General features: G+C 52.0%; 1 protein-coding gene across 5 annotated transcripts in view; it reads right to left on the reverse strand.

The window, feature by feature from the left end:
* The window catches only part of RAPGEF5 (Rap guanine nucleotide exchange factor 5), a 250,077-nt gene that overhangs the window by 5,167 nt on the left and 225,507 nt on the right, over positions 1-19,403 (reverse strand). For all 5 annotated transcript variants that reach the window (XM_089315364.1, XM_051852807.3, XM_089315365.1 and 2 more), the window contains 5 exons: positions 15,042-15,132; positions 12,190-12,240; positions 11,353-11,440; positions 5,546-5,610; positions 1,082-1,136 (listed from right to left, as the gene is read on the reverse strand). In XM_089315364.1, coding sequence (XP_089171490.1) covers positions 1,082-1,136; positions 5,546-5,610; positions 11,353-11,440; positions 12,190-12,240; positions 15,042-15,132 — 350 coding nt within the window. The remainder of the gene's footprint in view (positions 1-1,081; positions 1,137-5,545; positions 5,611-11,352; positions 11,441-12,189; positions 12,241-15,041; positions 15,133-19,403) is intronic.

Raw genomic sequence — 19,403 nt, forward strand, 5'->3', positions numbered from 1 at the left:
GTCAGCGTATTTTATCCCAAATGCTGACACTGACTTACTATGACCATATAAACTGTTAAAATGGATTCAGACAGGGACCAACATTGTGGCATACTAGATAAAGCTACCACCTGTGGGGCCAGCATCCCATAGGGGTGCTAGTTCAAGTCCCAGCTGCTCCACTTCCAATGCAGCTCCCTTGATAATGGTCCGGGAAAGCAGCGGAAGATGGCCCAAGTACTTGGGCCCCTGCCACCCACATGGGAGAACCATAGAGTGACTTGGTGACTGAGAGGTTGAGGAGAGCCACACCACGATAACCTTCCTTGCCCATTCTTGGAGCAGATGCAAACCGAAGCCCCTTAGTAGGGGACATCGATGTTGCACAGCTCGTTAGCTAACCAAACTGTAAATACTTGGGAAGCAGTGGGTGGAGGAAGCATGAAGCCATACTCCCAGCAACACCACGCTCACACGGGTACCAAACCTCCACGACAACGTCATCATCACGGTCTCTCTTACCCCGGCACTGCACTTGCATACCTAATGGAGAATTACATAGGCACATATCCAGTGGTATGAATGCACTTGAGTTTTTCAAATAACCAGGCCCTGAATTTAAAATTATCCCTTTCAGGGCTGGTGCTGTGGCACAGCAGGTTAAAGCCCTGGCCTGCAGCACCAGCATTCCATATGGGCACCGGTTCAAGTCCTAGCTGCTCTACTTCTGAGCCAGCTCCCTGCTAATGAGCCTGGGAAAGCAGCAGAGGATGGTACAAATCCTTGGGACCCTGCATCCAAGAAACAGCTCCTGGCTCCTGGCTTTGGATCAGCTCAGCTCTGGCCAGGGCTGGGGTGAGGAGCCTCAGACTGTCTCAAGTCCCTCTGGGCACCATCAAGTCACCAATACAGGGACAACCATCCACCTGATGCTGTCTTTAGCACCTCCCATGCAATGAGGAAACTGAGACAGGCATACAACATGCACCTGCTATACAGACGTGTTACACTTTACAAGCTGTTAAATCTGTTACCACCAAAGACTCGTACACAGCCACTCTAGCTACCAATGCACAGGCCACAGCTGATTTTGCTTACTCACCAAACTGGTTAGCCCTGCAGTGTCTCAGGGTCCGGACCGTGTCTGCGATCATATGCTGGAAGGCAGAACAGGAAACGGATCAGTGGCCGGGTCGGGAGGGGTTGCAGCGCTAACACGGCCTCCTGGGATGCATAAAGACTCTAACAACTTGTGGGCCGACAGAAGAGCTACACTGGAAGCTGGACGGGATTCTGCCTGATGCCAATGAGCTTGGAGTATCAAAGAACGGTTAGTCCTTGTCTGTACAAAAACCGGGCTACACACTTTCCAGATGGGCTTTGGGAAAATGGGTTAAAACAGAGCAGCCCTCCTGCCCAAGTCTTCCAGTCCTCATTAGCTTTTCCCTTCAGGTCATTGTCACCTGTCATCCACGAAGCCTTCCTGAGCCCTCCCTCCTGGCCCGGCAGGCTCTCTGCATTGTCTACAGACTTGAGCCCTGGTCACTGCTGGAGTGCTCCCTTCTCTTCCTCCTGACCAGAAAGTACCAGGGGGCTGTGCATGCTCTGCGCCTCCCCTGCGTCACACACACAGCCTCCCGTGTGCAGAACAAAGGAAGGGTCCTCATGGCCTCGATGACACCAGACCCTTGTGAAAACAGACACTATCCAACACATCCTGGCAGAGACTGTTTTCTGCTCTTAACTTACATTCCCTCCTATCGACTTCAGTGTGTGCACTGGTTTCTTTCTTTAAAGTCCTCATGAGGGGTGCGCATTTGGCTTGGTGTTAAGATGTCTACACCCCATGCTGGAGTACCTGGGTTCCACACCTGTCTCCAGCTCCCCATGCCAGCAGCTGTTCAAGCATGCTCTGGGAGGCAGGGGCCATGGCTCAAGTAATTGGGTCCGTGCCACCCACACGGGCATTCTGGATTAAGTTCCTGGCTCCCAGCTTTGGCATCAGCCCGGTTTGGGCTGTTGTGGGAATCTGGGGAGTGGCCAGCACTTCCCCTCCTCAAAAGAAAAAAAAAAGCAAAAAGCAAAAATGAAAACTCATCATTAAAGTCCTCACTACCTCCATGCAAAAGTCTTGTTACATTTGCAGCTGCTTTTATAAAGATCCCAAGAGCACACACATGCTTATCTGCAACAGTCCTCTGGCCATGCGGGCCACTGCTAGTGTTCTGCAATGAGAAGACGCAGCATTTTAGAAGAGACTGTTCTGCACTCTAACTCCTTCACACCGTTGCTGGAATAATTTCTGAATTCTGTGCTCCTCGTGCCCTTGCTCGCTCGAGGATCTACAATAACTCCCTACTTTGTTGCATATCAAAATCCCAATATTCAAAAATCACCATCATCTGTTCGCCGGTCCTCCAAACTTGGCCCCCTGGGGTCACCATCCTTGGTGTCCTGCCCACACGGGCCGAACACAGGGGCTCACCCACGGATAGCAATTTCGGCAGGACTGCTGAAAGGCTAATAACATTAACACCAAAAAATGCCTGAAGGAAAATCCATCAGAGCCACAGGGACATGATTCGAATGTGACCTACTGATTAAATTGTTCCTGCGACTGTATTTCTAATGGACTTCCACTCAATAGTGGAAAATTAAATAGGACAGTGATTACAGCAGCGGCTCAAGCTGCGTTTTTGCGAAGGAAATGAGATTTGACTCATGTCTGTGAATGTATTGTTACGTTTCCTTCCCTAAATTTTTACCGCCGTTCCCAGGAGAGCGATCTCGGTTGTTCTAAGCGGTGGCGTCAGTCACATTGATTTCTATCGTGTGTGTGCCGTTTGCATAGCTCATGTAAGCCCCCCACGGGCTGGGGCATTGAAATCCAAGCCCTGATTCTCACCGTTAGCCTTTGTGGAGGGAAATAAAGGGGAACACGGGTGCTCTCACCCTGGAGGAATGGAAAGAGAAAAGGGGGAAGCCCTTTGTTCCTTTGTGAACAGTCTGCAAGGGAAACAGCCGAGAGTTGCTGAGGCAGCAAAGGGGACCAGAGAGGTCTTGTTAGAGCCACGAGCTCCTGTGTCTGCCTGGGGTCTGATTTAATGTGCTGGCCTGTGTCAGCGGCAGAGACATAATACACTGAATTATCTGCGAGCTGGCTTAAGTTAACGTCCATCACGAGGAACTGGCTTCTCACAAGCTAATTCACTTAGGCTCTATTGGGCGTGACGGTGAAAGATGATCCTGTTTTAGCTTAGGAGAAACCCCGTCCTCTGCAATGATACATTCCTTGAAAACACTGTCTCTGCATCCAACTGTCACACAGGGCTAGGAATAAAACTCATCTGTGTGCTTCCCGGCAAACATCACCCCGTCTCCTCCATGTACCGAGGGCCAGCACAAGGCGTGCTGGGGGACCTCAGTCCCAGCTCCTGTGAGGCCCAGGAGCCCACTGATCATCTTGGAAAACAATGTGCCGCCAACCCCGATGGCTTCGTGGGCCAGCAACGGGGCGGCTCTGTGCAGGCAGTTGTACCTGTCTCCCCCTTTTCTTTTAAAACAAGTTCTGCTAAAGGCTACAAAACAGAGTATTACAAGGGGGCTTTAAAAAGTATGCGGGGAAAAAAATGAAAAGAGAAGTTTATATTTGAAAGCCATGGAGTTTTTATAAGATACACATTTTCCATGAACTTTCTGATGTGCCCTCATGTTTATGTCACATGATTTTCTTACATTTTCTTAAGGAATTAAGGGTACAATTATTTCTTCTAATTGCAGGGGTGTTATTTAGATCTGGATTCAGTCATCAGGGTGACTTAGCACAAGGAAGGTGGCATTGAAGGATTTCTGCTGATGGCTGGAGATGGATGCTGGCCAGAAGGAGGAGGCCCAGGGAGTCCCCAGCAATGCTGGCCAGAAGGAAGAGGCACGGGGAGACCCCAGAGATTCTGGTCAGAAGGAGGAGGACTGGGGAGTCCCCAGAGATGCTGGTCAGAAGGAGGGAGCCCAGGAAGGCTGCTGGCCTCTTCCAAGGGTCTTTCCCAGCTGTGCTTTTGGTGACACGAGCAACTTCATCAAATCATTGGGTCAATTCAGGGCAAAGGTCAACGGCCAGTCTACTCCTAACAGCAGGCAACAGTGGTTTACAAAGAGCACAGGTGTCCACCCGGGCCCCTCCAGGTTAGCTGGAGGAAAAGACAAGACTAGACCTCTACAGAAATTCCACCTGGTGTGACCAACCTCACCTAAGAGCTTTGGACACACTCACTTGGTGTGTAACCAAAAGTGCTGGCCAGGAGGTGACATAAATGCTGACCAATGGCTCTGCGTTCCTGCGACTGTTTCTTCAGTCTCCAATGCGGGAGCTGAGCCTGCTGCGAGATGGAACTCCTAGCGCCTGCAGCCTTCGGCTGGGTCCATGGTGAGCTCCGAGGCGCACACGGCCACACGCAGGTGCAGCGATCAACACTCGATCTACTGCCCGCGGCCACATTCTGATGGCAGCCTCTCAAACAACTGAGCTCGGAGTCCAGGATGCTCAGTGCAGAAAGACCTGGAGAGCTACGCACATGTCCGCTTCCAACACCACAGGCCAGAATGGTCGCCTTCGGGGTGGTGCAGAGGGAGCTGGGGGACCCTGCCATGTGCTTAGGAGGCAAAGGTCAGACGCCAGGCCTCACCTGGTCTCATCAGGCTGCATGGCCTGCAGCCTCTGCTTCAACCCAGCTGATGCAGACTCACAGGGAACCGGCTCCTCAACGAGCCCACTCAGACCCACTGCCATCGCTGAAAAGGTCACCCCGCAGCCAGGCTCTGGGGGCAAGGGTGACCAGTCTCCTCTTTAACCCTGGCGGGCAGTGTAACCCAGGACACTGCAGCTCACCTGTCAGGACAACCTGTTCCCCCAGTGGTCAAGTGGGGCTTCTATTTTACAGTCGCCCAGTTCTAGGGACACCCACTTCTGCTCAGGGCCGGGACACAAAGCCACAGGAGCCACAGGACAAAGCACGGGGCACTGTCCTGCAGATACCTGGGGGAGAGGCATTCCAGGGACCGTTCCTACTCACGAGCGGGGCGGCTGACGGTAAGGGGGTGCCCTTCCTTCCCGTGCAGCCCCTCCAAATGCCAGCCTCCTCTCAAGCATGCGGTACTGGCAGATGCCTGCCCAGGATGAGTTTCTCCTTCCCTGCCTTGGAAGCCCTGGGAGCTGAGACACAGAGAGGGGCCGGGATGGCAGTGAAGCCCCGTCTTAGGCCTCCCGACAGGCACCGCAGTTTTGTTTCGGCTCAATGGAAGCCCAACTGCTGGTGCTGATGCAGTGAGGCTCTGTTCTTAACAACAAAGGGCGCCCTTTCACATCTGGGTCTCGAAACCTTGCCAGGACGGCTATTTTTCATTGCTGCACACTGAACCGACAACGCACATCCCAGAGCACAGGTGGCCCTGGAAATCCCCCTGCATCCCGGGGAGAAAAGCACTTGGCCCAGGTGTTTCCTGGAGTCAAGGGGACAGGCGTTCCTCTCCTATGCAGTGGGAAGAAGGGCACACAAGGAAAGCTACGTACCAGCTTCTCAAAATTGACGAGATTATCCAAGAACGTCTTATTTCCTTCATGAATAAAGGTGACATCTGAGAATGAAGAACACAAAGATGGACACCGTTAGGAATGGCTCAGGAGGCGGAGGCTGGTGAGGTCTACCTGCAAAGCAATGTTCTCATTTTTATTAAACATTCTAGAACATTCCACGCACTTGGCAAGATCACTTGAAATTGAGTCTGGAGAGTGATCAACATGTAGGTGCACAGTGTGTGTGTATTAAGAAGCACCTCACTTCACCAAATGTCCATATTTTGCACTCACAAAAAATCAATCCATCTTCAGCCTGTGTAATGTAGGTGCTGTGGTTTGCATGGGGCTTGTGTTCCAAGGGCTGCTGTTCTGGAAGCTTGGTTCCTGGTATGGCACTGTTAAGTGGTGATGGCACTTGTAACAGGTGGGGCCTAGTGAGACTCACTTAGGTCACTGGGGTCATGCCCTTGGAAGGGAATACTACAGTTCTTATAGGATCCCACTTAGTTCATGCAAAAAGGGTTGCTATTAAAATACATCAAGACTGGTGTCTCCTTGCACGTTGGCTGCCTGTCTTGTCATGTGATTGCCCTGGCAGGTGCTCCCACCTTTGAGAAGCCGCCTGCACGAGGCCCTCACCGGTCACTGAGCCAGTGGGGCAGCTGGGTCTCGGACTTCCTGCCCCCAAGGCAGCTGAAAGAGGCAGGAAAACCTTTCCCCTTTATAAGTTCCTGAGCCTCAGTTACTGTTAAACCAGTGGGAAAAACATACTGCTACAATAAGCTAACTGTACTCTGGCCCAGTGAGTTTTTGGTTCAGAATGCTGAGCAGAGAAGTGCACACAAACGATAGGATTTTAACACTGACGTGTGCTTTCGAAAAAGTATCTTGGACGAAGTACATGGGGCCTGTTTCCCCTGAAATAATTAAGACTTAAGATTTTGACGTTTACATTTTTGGTTCCCAAAGCCAGTGCCTGATTGTGTATGAGGAGTGAGTAAGAAAAGGGGCCGGTTAAAGGATGGCAAGGTTGCCGGCCTCATGTGATTGGGTAGGAAAAACCATCACTGATGAAGGCGAGAAATGGGGTCGGGGTGCAGGACTGGAATTTGAGATGTCTGCATCCCATATCTAAGCGCTGGCTCGGGTCCCAGCTGCCCTGCTTCCAGTCCAGCTTCCTACTGCACACCCTGGGAGACAGCGGGTGATGAAGCAAGTACTAGGGTCCTGCCTTCCATGAGGGAGATCCAGATGGAGGTTCTGGCTCCTGGCTTCGGCCTAACCAGCCCTGGCTGTTGCAGGCATTTGGGGGAATGGACCAGTGGATGGAAGCTCTCTCTCTCCCTCCCCCTGCACTCCATCACTCTTTCAGGTAGAAGAAAATAAATAAATGAATATCAAAAACAAAAAGACCATTTGGAACACCTGCCTCCCATACTGGAGTGTGTGGGTTGGAGTCCCAGCTCTGCTTCTGCTCCAGCTCCCTGCTAATGCGCCTGGGAGGCAGCAGGTGATGGCCCAAGTGCTTGGGTTCCTGCCACCACGTGGGAGACCCCAGCGGAGTTTCAGGCTCCTGGCTTTGGCCTAGCTCAGCCCTGGCCCCTGTGGTCATCTGGGGAGTGAACCAGAGAATGGAGGATCTCTCTTTCTCTCCCCGCACCCTGCTTTTCAAAAAAAAAAAAAAAAAAAAAAAGCTCATGGGCAATGTGTATTATGGAAAAAAAGTAGGCAAAGATTTCAAAAATTTTTAAACCAAAATAAACATAGGTATCTTTAATTCTATGGGATATGGTAAGTGGTCTTGTACGGCTGCTGCAATTTAAAGAGAACATTCAGGTTACATCAAAAACAGAGCACCAAATAAAAATGATTTTTAAAAATCTTGCTAAAATAACCTGATAGATAGGGGGCCAGTGTTATTGTGCAGTGGGTAAAGCCACCACCTATGATGCCAGCATCCCAAGTGGGCATTGGTTCAAGTCCCTGCTGCTCCACTTCTGATCCAACTCTCTGCTATGGCCTGGAAAAGCAGTGGAAGACGGCCCAAGTCCTTGAGTCCCTGCACCTGTGTGGGAGACCTGGAAGAAGCACCTGGCTCCTGGTTTCTGTCTGGCCGAGGCCTGGCAGTTGCAGCCATCTGGGGAGTGAACCAACAGATGGAAAATTTTTCTGCTTCCCCCTCTCTGCCTTTCAAATAAATAAATCTTTTTAAAAAGCCTGCTAGAGGCCGGCGCCGCAGCTCACTAGGCTAATCCTCCACCTAGCGGCACCGGCACACTGGGTTCTAGTCCCGGTCGGGGCGCCAGATTCTGTCCCGATTGCCCCTCTTCCAGGCCAGCTCTCTGCTGTGGCCAGGGAGTGCAGTGGAGGATGGCCCAAGTGCTTGGGCCCTGCACCCCATGGGAGACCAGGAAAAGCACCTGGCTCCTGGCTCCTGCCATCGGATCAGCGCGGTGCACCGGCCGCAGTGCACCGGCTGCGGCGGCCATTGGAGGGTGAACCAACGGCAAAGGAAGACCTTTCTCTCTGTCTCTCTCTCTCTCTCACTGTCCACTCTGCCTGTCCAAAAAAAAAAAAAAAAAAAAAGCCTTCTAGAAAAAAGGGGGTGCTTTAAAACTCTTAGAAAAAGAATGTATTTATAGCCAATCAAGATTTTTATTCTGCTTGTCCCTGTGGGGGCAGTTATGGGACAGGTGCTCCTGAAATTGGCTCAGAGTGCCCGGGGCCTGGGGCTTTGACAGCCCACCAGGGGGCAACTCAAGCCACAAGTCCATCCCAGGGAGCGGCCAGGACACAGTTTCCAGCACCGGCCTTTTTCTCCCTTTCCTTTTAACCGCTGTCCTAGTAGGAAAACGATGCACCATGGAGCACGCGGGTCTTCTGACAAATTATCTGCTCGTTTCATTATCTCTTGCAATTTTGCTTCCAGAAAACAACTGCAAGCTTTCTTCCTGTGACACCGCGTTTAGAGAGGAGTGATTGACACAGTAAGTGTCCCCCTTCTGTGAACGGTAAAGGCAACAGGGCGCAGGCTCTGCCTGCACGCCACCTGGCCTCAAAGCCTGCATTCTGCCTTGGTGGGAATTCCAGATGACAAGCGCCCTTCCGGAGTGGCCTGGTCCATTCCCGCAGTGTCGCAAGGTTCACCCGTCCCCACTCACCTCAACTTGAAAGGGCCTGGACTTCTCTCACCACTGGTTACAGTCCACCTGCTGATGAGTGCCCTACCAGCTGCCTCGGCAGCTTTACCTCTTAATGCACTCATCTTCATTTATCTTGAAAGGCAGACAGACACGGAGGGGGATCTCCCATCCGCTTGGTTCATTCCCCAAATGCCTGCGTCAGCCAGAGCTGAGCCAGACCATAGCTGGGAGCCTGGAACTCCAACGCAGCTCACGTGAGGAGCCATGAGGTCCAGTGCATAAGCCGGAAGCTACGGGAAGCGGAGCAGCCAACACTAAACCCAGGCCCTGCGGTATGGGATGTGGCCATTCAGAGCAGCAATGCACGCCTTGCCTCTGGCACCTTGTACAGTGATGTCTTCCTAAGGCCACTTGTGTGGCCCCTGCTGCCTTCAGTCACGCCCCCCCCCCCCCAACGCGAACTCACTGAGGCCAGCAGGCAGGGAAGCTGCCAAGGGGGCTCGCGGGCAGGGAGCAGCATTTTTATTATGACCACAAGGGCAAAGGACTAAGTGAGTACTTATTTAAACCCAAGGCAGCTTCTAGTGGGACAAGGCTAAGTGGCCAATGTGGTTCTTTGGGAATGAGCAAAAAGTCTCTGCAATAGAAAAAAAGGGGCATTTGTTTTGCTGCCAACAAAGAGGGCTAAAGTCGGCGGAGCAGAAAATTGCATCCAAGCTAAGATGCGCGCCTGAGACACTCAGCCGCAGTGAATATTTCGGGGGGAAAACCACGAATGTACGGCAGGAAGCTCTGCTCACGCCTAATTAAGCTAAAGGGGCACTGTCAACCAATTCCTCATTAAGGTATTTATTGCTTCTAAATTTTTTCCTCCTAAAATCAATTCCTCTCCCCCATCTGTCCTCATTTTCCACCGTCCCTGTCTGCGTCTAAATGATTCTAAGTGTTATTTCCCACCTGTCACCCTCTACACTCCAGCTGAGGGCATTTTACTTTGCAAATAAAGAGAAAAATCTGAATAAACTGAGCTTCAAAGCAAATGAATTCCAAGGATTGAACAGACTTTAAATCATTATTCGGGCATTGCAACCTCTCCCGACGTCCTCCACTCGTGGTTAACAGAGCCTTTTCAGCTCCAATGAAGCGTCCTATGCATCTCTCAGTTGTTCTTAATAATACTATATAGTATATACAGTGTATGCTATATTATATAATATACTATATTATAACATAATATATAACACATAACATACTATATTATAATAATAAATATATACTATATATTATATATATATATTATAGTATATGCTATATATAGTATATAGATACTACGTATAGTATACTATACAATATATATACCATATACTACACTACTATATATAGTATACATGTAGTATAAATACCATATACTATGATGCTATATATAGTATACTATATAGTCTACATACTGTATACTATAATGCTATATAGAGAATACCATACAGTATATACACTGTAAACTATAATACTCTATATTTAATAACACTGCATTCCTGTTTCATGGGGACACCTGCATCATCTCAGATGAAGCTAACAGAGTCGCTGCAGGGACACAGGCATCTCACAGTTCTCCGAGCTCTGGCTGCTCTGCAGAGAAGCTGTGGTGGGAATGCCGGCTTTGTATCCATGGCGGGTGGCAGGGGGTGAGGGTGGCCATGCAGTGCAGTGCCCACATCACTCATTTCCAGAACTGTGTTTCTGGGACCGGTCGTGGAGCCTCGCCCAGCAGAAGGCAATGGCCCTGAAGGGCGGGGGCCTGATGAAGGAATAATCCCATGAAACCCCTTGAAGTCATCAAAATATGACCCAGTAAGACAGCCAGACCCCCTTGCCCGGGAAAACACACAGGTGAAGATATACGCTGCACGCCAGAGTTTAGAACAGTGGCCTTTCATCCATCCCCTCTGAAAGACAATCACTGAGCCGACGAGTTGCGTGATGATTACCATCTGGGTTCTTTATGCCAACCTTATTCTTGGTTGACTTCAGTGGACAGCAGCCAACACAGGAACCAGCACAGCACTTAGAAGCAGAGTAGGGGCCAGCACTGTGGTGCAGTGGGTTAAAGCTTACCCAGCTTGAATTGCCAGCATCCCATATGGGCACCGGTTTGCATCCTGGCTGCTCCACTTCCAATCCAGCTCTCTGCTAAGGCTTGGGAAAGCAGTGGAAGATGGCCCAAATCTTTGAGCCCCTGCACCCACGTGGGAGACCCAGAAGCTCCTGGCTTCAGATCAGCTCAGCTCCAGCTATTGCGATCATTTGGGAATGAACCAGCAGATGGAAGTCCTTTCTCTCTCTCTGGCTCTACCTCGCTCTGCAACTCTGCCTTTCAAATAAATAAAATAAATCTTTTTTTTAAAAAGTGGAGTAAAACCAGAATGCAAAAGTTTCCAGAGTTGAGTTTTCTGAGTTAAAAATATTTTGAAGTCTGCTCAACAATGAAGTACTTGAAAAAGTAGCACCACCAAATACAGGCAGGTCTCGCGGCCAACACGATTGGAAAGAAAGAAACAGGGTGTCTTCTTTTGTCTGTTCTTTTGTTTTTGCCCTCTAAACACAGAGAGAGAAATGTCTGGAAGCTGGAATCACACAGCACCAAAGACAGACAAACATTACCTTTAAGCAACAAGGGCATGAACGGGATCTTGGGTGGCTTCATCTTTTTGAACGCGTCTCTGTAGGCTTTGTGATTCAGGGAAGGGTCCTGTGGAAGCAAGCAGATCGCAGAGAGAAAGGGGCACTCAGTGGTGAGCCACAGAACCGCTGCTAAGTCCGCCTGTGCTGTATGCTGGAATGTGACTTAGACAGAGAGACGGAAGGAGGCAGCCCCACGTCTCCTGGGAGAATAAGCTCAGGAAATTTGGGCGGGGAACGTGAATGAACTGCCAGCTACTGGTTTGCAGCGACAGGAAACCAGAGGGGACCCCTCCATTGCCTGGCTGCTTTCCCTGAAGAGCGATTCCTCCGCAGGCTCTATCATGAGGTACGCCCAGCGCCTTCTGCAAGGTGCCTGGTGAAGCCCGACTGCCCTCCCAGTGCGCTGACAAGGCGCAGGACACCGAGCACGCTGCTGCTGAATGAAACTCTGGGTTCTGTACAGACCCCTCAAGGCTGCTACTCTGTACAGACCCCTCAAGGCTGCTGAGAGAAGTGTGCAGCACCAGGACACCAGGTGCACCCTGACCGCAGGCTTATTAACATACAGGCTTAGAAGGGAGCTGGCCTTAAACTCTGCCTTCTGAACTCCACCCAGGGGACGGCTCTCACATCTGCTGCGCATGGGGCGAGCAGGCAGCACCCCCCGCTGGCTTCTCCTCGCCACAAGACACGAAGTTAACTTTTCTCTGCAGCAGCAGGCTGGTCTGAGCTCGCTAACGCCGGGGCGTGGGCACAGAGAGAAATCTAGAAAGAACCTCGACTTAAGAGGAAGTAGCCTTTGGCTCGACTACTTACAGTTAAACTCTCCAGTTCAGAAAACAGTTTCTTAAACTTCCCAGGGATTTTCTAAAAAGCAAACACATACAAAAAAAAAAAAAAAAAAAGGCACATGAGTCAGCTATTTTGAAAGGCACCAAGGGGGGTTTTCTTTATGTCCTGCGTCCTGTTCGCCTGTGTTCCTTTTTTGAATGTAAAGTTCTCCCACCTCTGCCCTGATTGCTTCTCATTATGCAATTTTCACCCCCCCCCTCCCGCCCCCACTGCTGCTACAAACCCTTTAAAACACAGGGGTCTGGCTGGTACAGGTTGCACATGCAGGTGACTATTTAATGAAAGCTGAGCTGGCCACCCCCTCTCTGACCTTCCTCGTCTCGCTGGGTGGAGGTCAGCACCCTGGCTGACAGCTTAGGCAGACACGTTGCAGTGTGTTTCCCAGCACAGGGCTCCCCAGTGAGGGGCCAAGAAGCCCTAAGCGGGGAGGCCTGGACTTCCACAGGCCCAATCACTCCACTGCGAAGCTCACCACATCAACACGTGGCGTGAGACGTAGCAGAGGGCGGTGGGGGATGAATACGAGTTCAGCCCCCGACTTAGCGCTCTGTTGTGCTTCCGAGTTTGGGCTGTGACCCTGTTTCTAGCTCGCTGGCTCCCGGTCAGTGTCCACGCTCTGGGACTTGTTTGTTCTGCAGTGGAGGAAATGGACAGGGCTCCACAAGACGCACAGACGCCAGGGTCGGGGCTCAGCGAGTTCCAGCTGCGACACTAACACCAGTGTTCAAGAGGGGACGTTTACGGGAATGTCTGCTTCCAAAACGAGGCAAAGCAACACGATGGAGAGATGGAGATGACGATCGTCCTGTCTGGGCACCTGAGAGCTGCATTAGTTTATGACGGCAAACAGGTAGTTAAATGTGTTTGGAGGGGATGGCGCTGTGGCATAGCGGGTGAAGCCGCCGCCTGCAGTACCAGCATCCTATATGGGCTCTGGTTCGAGTCCCGGCTGTTCCACTGCTGATCCAGCTCTCTGCAGTGGCCTGGGAAAGTAGTGGAAGATGGCCCAAGTCCTTGGGTCCCTTCACCTGTGTGGGAGACCAGGAAGAAACTCTGGTTCTGGCTTCTGGCTTCTGGCTTTCTGGCTCAGGCCGTTGCAGCCAATTGGGGGATGAACCAGTGGATGGAAGACCTCTTTCTCTCTGCCTCTCTGTCTGTCTCTGTGTAACTCTGACTTTCAAATAAATAAATAAATCTTTAAAAAAAATCTGCTTGGAAACTCCTACCCCTGCCCCAACACTGGAGAGCAGAGGACAAACTAAATAAAGCACAGGCCGTAGACACTTGCAGCTGATTCCAGTACTTCTTCTGAGCTGGGGCTTAGTCTGCAGGACAAACCACACGCGTGCTCTGGTGGCACCTCAAGCCCAACATGTCCAGAGTCACACTGATGTGCACTGGAAGTCGGCCACGGAGTAAGCCTGCTTCCAAAATGAGGTAAAGCAACACAGTGGAGACGGACGACGGCTTTTGGAAAGCAAAGCTTCACAGGACACAGCCATGCTTGTTTCCTTGCACACAGCCTGCCACTGCTCGTGCCCTACAAGGGGAGAGCCCACACGGCATGCCCAGCCGGAGAGCACTCCCTCTCAGGGCTGACCCTGGCTGTCTAAAGGGCCAGCATCCCAGATGGGCTCTGGTCCGAGTCCCAGCTGCTCCACTTCTGAACCAGCTCCCTGCTAATGCACCTGGAAAGCAGCGGAAGATGGCCCAAGTGCTTGGGCTGCTATACCCACATGGGAAACCTGGAAGAAGAAGCTTTTGGGACTTGGATGATGTGGCCCTTTAAAGCAGCGAACCGGTGGGTGGAAGATCTTTCCCTCTGTCTCTGTCTATCCTTCTCCAACTACCTTTCAAATAAATAAATACATATATCTCTTTTTAAAAAACAGTACTCACTCTCAAACAATTGGGGACCTCTGATCTAATGTCTCAAACCTACCCCTTCCCCCCTGACCAAGCTGGGACAGTGCGAGCCCCTTCATTCGCCCAGACACCACCCTGCGCCTGTACGGCAGCCAGGCGGGGTGCAGATCCAACAGAAGCTGCTGGAGTTCAGTGGAATTATTGCTCCTCCGATTTTTGCAAATCAAAGTGTCTTTCAAGGTTTCATTCAAATGCCACTCCGCACAGGCCCTGGCAAGCCATTTGTCTTCCTCCTGCCTGATCAGCTGTGGCATCGACTCTTCCCTCGTCTACCCCAGAGTCCAGCTGGACGGGGCCTCTGTATCCTTTTCACCAGGAAGCCCCCTCCACCTAAAGGGGCGGGGCCGGGATTTGGGAGGCCTGAAGTCCAGCACACTGGGGGGTTGGGGGCGGGGGGGGGATGTCCCTTTTCAAGACAAAGCCTACATAATTATTTTACTTTTGCAAATTCTACAAAGACTGTAGCCTGCTTCTGACATCACAAACGGCTCAAGCAAATCCACTTCTGAGCGCACACGACCATCCCCGCGCCGCGGACCCAGACCGCACCGTCCGCTTCCGAGCTCCTAAGTCCATCCCCACGCCGCGGGATGGAACTACACCGTCCGCCTCCGAGCGCGCAAGTCCATCTCCGCGACTGGGGACTGGACCACGCTGTCCGCCTCGGAGCGCGCACGTTTATCCCTGGGAACTACACAGTCCCACGCTCCACCTTTTATCACCTGCATCCCTTTGGTGCAAATTGGAGAACCACTTAAGGACCGTCTGGTCCGAGCAGGGCTGGACTCACTGAGACCATTTCAATCAATTCAGCACACAGGCAGGCGTGCCCTGCAGCCCCCGATCCCTTTGCCCCTCGGCCTCCCCACCACCACCTGCCCGCGGCTCACCTCCCAGGTCTGCGCCAGGCGGCTGACGGACGCTGTGTTGAGACCCATCACGATGGCGAAGAAGGAGTTGAGGTTCCGCTGGGCTTTGCAGCTGCAGAGTCAGAGAGCAGAATCAGAATCAGAGTGCTGTGAAGAAGCCTCCTCGGGCCGGAGGATCGCCAAGGGCAGGCTGAGGCCGCCCGGGGCCGCCCTCCCCTGTTCCCCAGGAGTCGCGACGCCTGGCACCCTGCTTGGTGGAAAGCTATCCTGCAAGCACTTACACCTTCAAGGGAGGCTCTTTCAAACTCACGGCTCTTCACCCGCACATCGCTCATTTCAACAGCCCCCGGGGCCCGGCTTCCATCAACGTGCCGCTTTTTACTTATTTTGAAAATTTTTTTGTAGCTTTTGTGTATTTTACTTTTTTAAAGGTTTATTTTATTGATTTGAAAAAAGAGTTAGAGAGAGATCTTCCATCCATTGATTCGCACCCCAAATGGCCACGGCAGGGCCAGGACAAGGCCAGGAGCTTCATTTGGGAGCTTCCTCCCCAGAGGGCTACAGTAGCCGGGGCTGGGCTAGGCCAAAGCCAGGAGCTGGGAGCTTCTTCTAAGTCTTCTTCTTTTTATTTTATTTATTTATTTATTTTTGACAGGCAGAGTGGACAGTGAGAGAGACAGAGAGAAAGGTCTTCCTTTGCCGTTGGTTCACCCCCCATGTGGCCACTGTGGCCAGCACGCTGCGGCTGGCGCACCGCGCTGATCCGAAGCCAGAAGCTTCTCTTGATCTCCATGCGGTGCAGGGCCTAAGTACTTGGGCCATCCTCCACTGCACTCCCGGGCCACAGCAGAGAGCTGGCCTGGAAGAGGAGCAACCGGGACAGAATCTGGTGCCTGACCAGGACTAGAACCCGGTGTGCCGGCGCCGCAGGCAGAGGATGAGCCTATTGAGCCACGGCACCGGCTTCTCAGCTGATCTTTTAATTCCACTTCCCATGAACCTTGTGAGACCTCTCTAATGCACTATGACTTCTCCACCATCACCGTTATCAGCTACATAGTACTTCATGGAGAACATAATCCACAATGCATTTACTCCACTGCTGACCTTTCAGGTACTTTCAATTTCTCCCTGTTACACAGGACGTTACGATGAGTATCTTCATAGACAGGGTATTTTTTTTACTGTATTTAGGACTTTTTTCAGGAAGTGTGACTTCCCGTCATTCCAAGATGGGCCAACAGCTGTGAAGACTTCAGTGGTTCTCAGTGAGCACAACACGGACGTCTGCCCTCCGCAGATAGGCGGCTTTCCAGTTGCACAGGCAGTGAATAAGAATGCCTGATGCAGACCAGGAAAAGGGTTTGGGCTGTTAAGAGAAATAAACTGGCTATTCCGGCAGGTCCTCCTGAAACCAGCCTTGTGCACTAGATCCCGCTCGAGGCCAAGTGCACCTGCGCCCTAGCCGGGAACCCGGACTGGCACTGCTGCCTCCACAGCTGGTGTCAAAGCTATGTGGGCTGAGCACCTGCGCTGCAGGCACCTCACTGCTGGACCTGCACTGGGTACGGGGTGTCCCTCTGGGTCCTCCTGCCCATCTTCTGGCTCTGCCTGCAGGTTCCCTCAGCCTGACTGACTCCTTCATGCCCAACGTGACGCTGCTGGTGTAGCCCATGAATATACAAGAGATTTCCTATTCGGTGAGTTGGTACCCCACCTGGTTTTTGCTCTGTTTTCACTTGAAAGGCAGAGTGAGAGAGAGGAAGAGAGAGAAGGCCCAGAGATGCACCTGCTGGCTCACTCCCCAAATGCCGGCAACAGCTAGGGTTGGGCCAGGCTGCAGCGGGGAGCCAGGAACTCAATCTGGGTCTCCTGTGGTTGGCAGGAACCCAGGTTATGTGGGCCATCATTTGCCACTTCCAAAGCACATCAACAGGAAGCTGCATTGGAAGCAGAGGCAGGACTCCATCCCAGACTCTGATATGGGATGTGGGATGTGAGTGTCCCAAGGGGTAGCTTACTGTGCAGGGCTGCGACACCAACCCCCCCTCCCCTCCCACCTGTTTTTGAGAACAGCTGCGGCCCAAGGCTACAGCATCGTGACCCTCCCTCACCTCAGCCTGAAATCAGCTCCACCCCTGGACATCATGTCTCGAAAGATCAGTCCCTCTACCAAGCTCCTGCCAGTGGAAGCCACTCCAATTGCTGGGCAGCAGATGGGGCCGGGGCCTCTCTCACTTCTGGGTGCTCCCCCTCCCCACGGGTGAGGCCTCCCCAAGTGGCATTCCCGCTAGACCCAAGGTTCCTGGAGAGCAGGGAAGGAGACCACTTCATGCTTGCATCCTGTCCATCACCCACCTGCCCAGCATCCAGCAAGTCCTTAGACGGCACTTGCTGAACCGAAGATGACTTTTGGGGAGATGGCTTGAAAATTATTATTAAAAAATAACTGGCTGGCGCCGCGGCTCACTTGGCTAATCCTCTACCTGTGGCGCCGGTACCCGGGGTTCTAGTCCTGGTTGGGGTTCTGGATTCTGTCCTGGTTGCTCCTATTCCAGTCCAGCTCTCTGCTGTGGCCCGGGAAGGCAGTGGAGGATGGCCCAAGTGCTTGGGCCCTGCACCCCATGGGAGACCAAGAGGAGGCACCTGGCTCCTGGCTTTGGATCGGCGCAGCGCGCCGGCCATAGCAGCCATTTGGGGGGTGAACCAACGGAAAGGAAGACCTTTCTCTCTGTCTCTCTCTCTCACTAACTCTGCCTGTCAAAAAAAATAATAATAATTGTTCCTCTTTTTATTTAGTGTCATTTATCTCTACGGACTCTTAGACATCATTCCTTTCTATCTTTTAGCTGCCCATAAAGAATCTCTGCGGTTCATTGAGCATTTTCTCAAAGTCGACACAAAACACAGACAGCTAATATCTGAATCTGTTGGTAAAGAAAGGAATTAATGATTTCTGATACAGAGCAAAGATCAGGTACCATTTCAGTCCGGGTCCCTGTCACTCAGGGCGATCAGCTGCACGGTCAGAACACACTGTCACACACACTGCGGTTCAGCAAACATTCCTTTGTCTTGGAGTGAGGAAGTGAAATCCACTCCATCCCCAGAGGTGGGGGATGGGCGGAGAAGGTGGGGGAGACATGAATATGCAAATAGCCGCCTTAGGCAGGGAAAAGACTTTGTGATTGTGGAAATTACTGTTTTCCCTGGGTTCTTCCTAACCAGGGTGATTATAAGGAATGTAACTGGATGTTTGTTGGCATTCTATTCCAGGGGCCAGGGATAGAGACCGGCACCATAAATAATTCAAGAGCTCAGAGGCTATAGGAGAAGATGTGAATCTATTTCATCTCCTGGAGGATAGGCAGGATCTTACAGTGGGAGCTGGGCTGCGGGTGTCATTTTACTCCTTGAGATATTTATGTCCCATTTCTCCACCTAACTGGCATTTAGCAGAAAGCCTTTTTAGCAAAAAAGGACTTTCAAGGGTCATTTTAGAACATATTGGCTGAATAAAAAAAATGGGGAGGGCACTGACCATAAAAACAGTCCAAGACTGGGGTGCACGTGTTCTCCAGGCTCACCAAACGCCAGGTCAGGCCGACCCTGGCCCGTAGCTCCCGGCCTCTGCTACTCGCAGGGCAGCCTTCCTTCCTAAGGGACAGCCCCTCTTCCCACCAGCGTCCTGCCCCAAACCCCTCAGAGGATCCCTCTGGCCTTCGAGCTTCAGTTCGAACTCTTCTGTATGAACTTCAAGATCCTTCACGGTTGGGTCCTGGCGTCTTCCACCCACTGATCTCCCACACTGCCTGACAAACCACCCGGCTTGTGGTGCCAAGGCGGACAAGGTGCCCTCCTGGGCCACAGGCCTCCTTCTGTCCCCAGCGAGTTTGCCTTTCCTGGTAGCCGGTGCTCTTCTGACCCATAACCCATCAAATCCACCCAGTAGCCAAGCAGGTCCTCCAATGCTACAATCCTCCCTTGAGGTCCCCTGGTTTCCTTTTCCACACCATGGGGTTGGAGCCTCCCCCACAAACCAGATCCCACCCATGGGCACCCACCTCATTCTACCCTACACCACATCGGCTGGAGGAGTCGTAGGCACACGGCAAGCTTGGTGAAGAGAGGGCTTGGGTGTGGATCAGTCTGTTCCTGTCAGCACACATTCCCTAAATACAGGGCCCTGATAGGTACTTGAACCTGTCTGATGTAAAGACGACTGTGCGAGCAGGCACTGTGGTGCAGGAGGTTGAGCCGCCACCTGCAGTGTGCCGGCATCCCATACAGGTGCAGGTTTGAGTGAGTCCTGGCTACTCTACTTCCAAACCAGCTCCCTGCTAATGCCCTTGGGAAAGCAGTGGAAGATGGCCCAAGTGCCTG

The sequence above is a fragment of the Oryctolagus cuniculus genome, chromosome 16 (assembly GCF_051225735.1).
Source record: "Oryctolagus cuniculus isolate XC-2025 breed Fujian yellow rabbit chromosome 16, ASM5122573v1, whole genome shotgun sequence".
Taxonomy (NCBI): Eukaryota; Metazoa; Chordata; class Mammalia; order Lagomorpha; family Leporidae; genus Oryctolagus; species Oryctolagus cuniculus.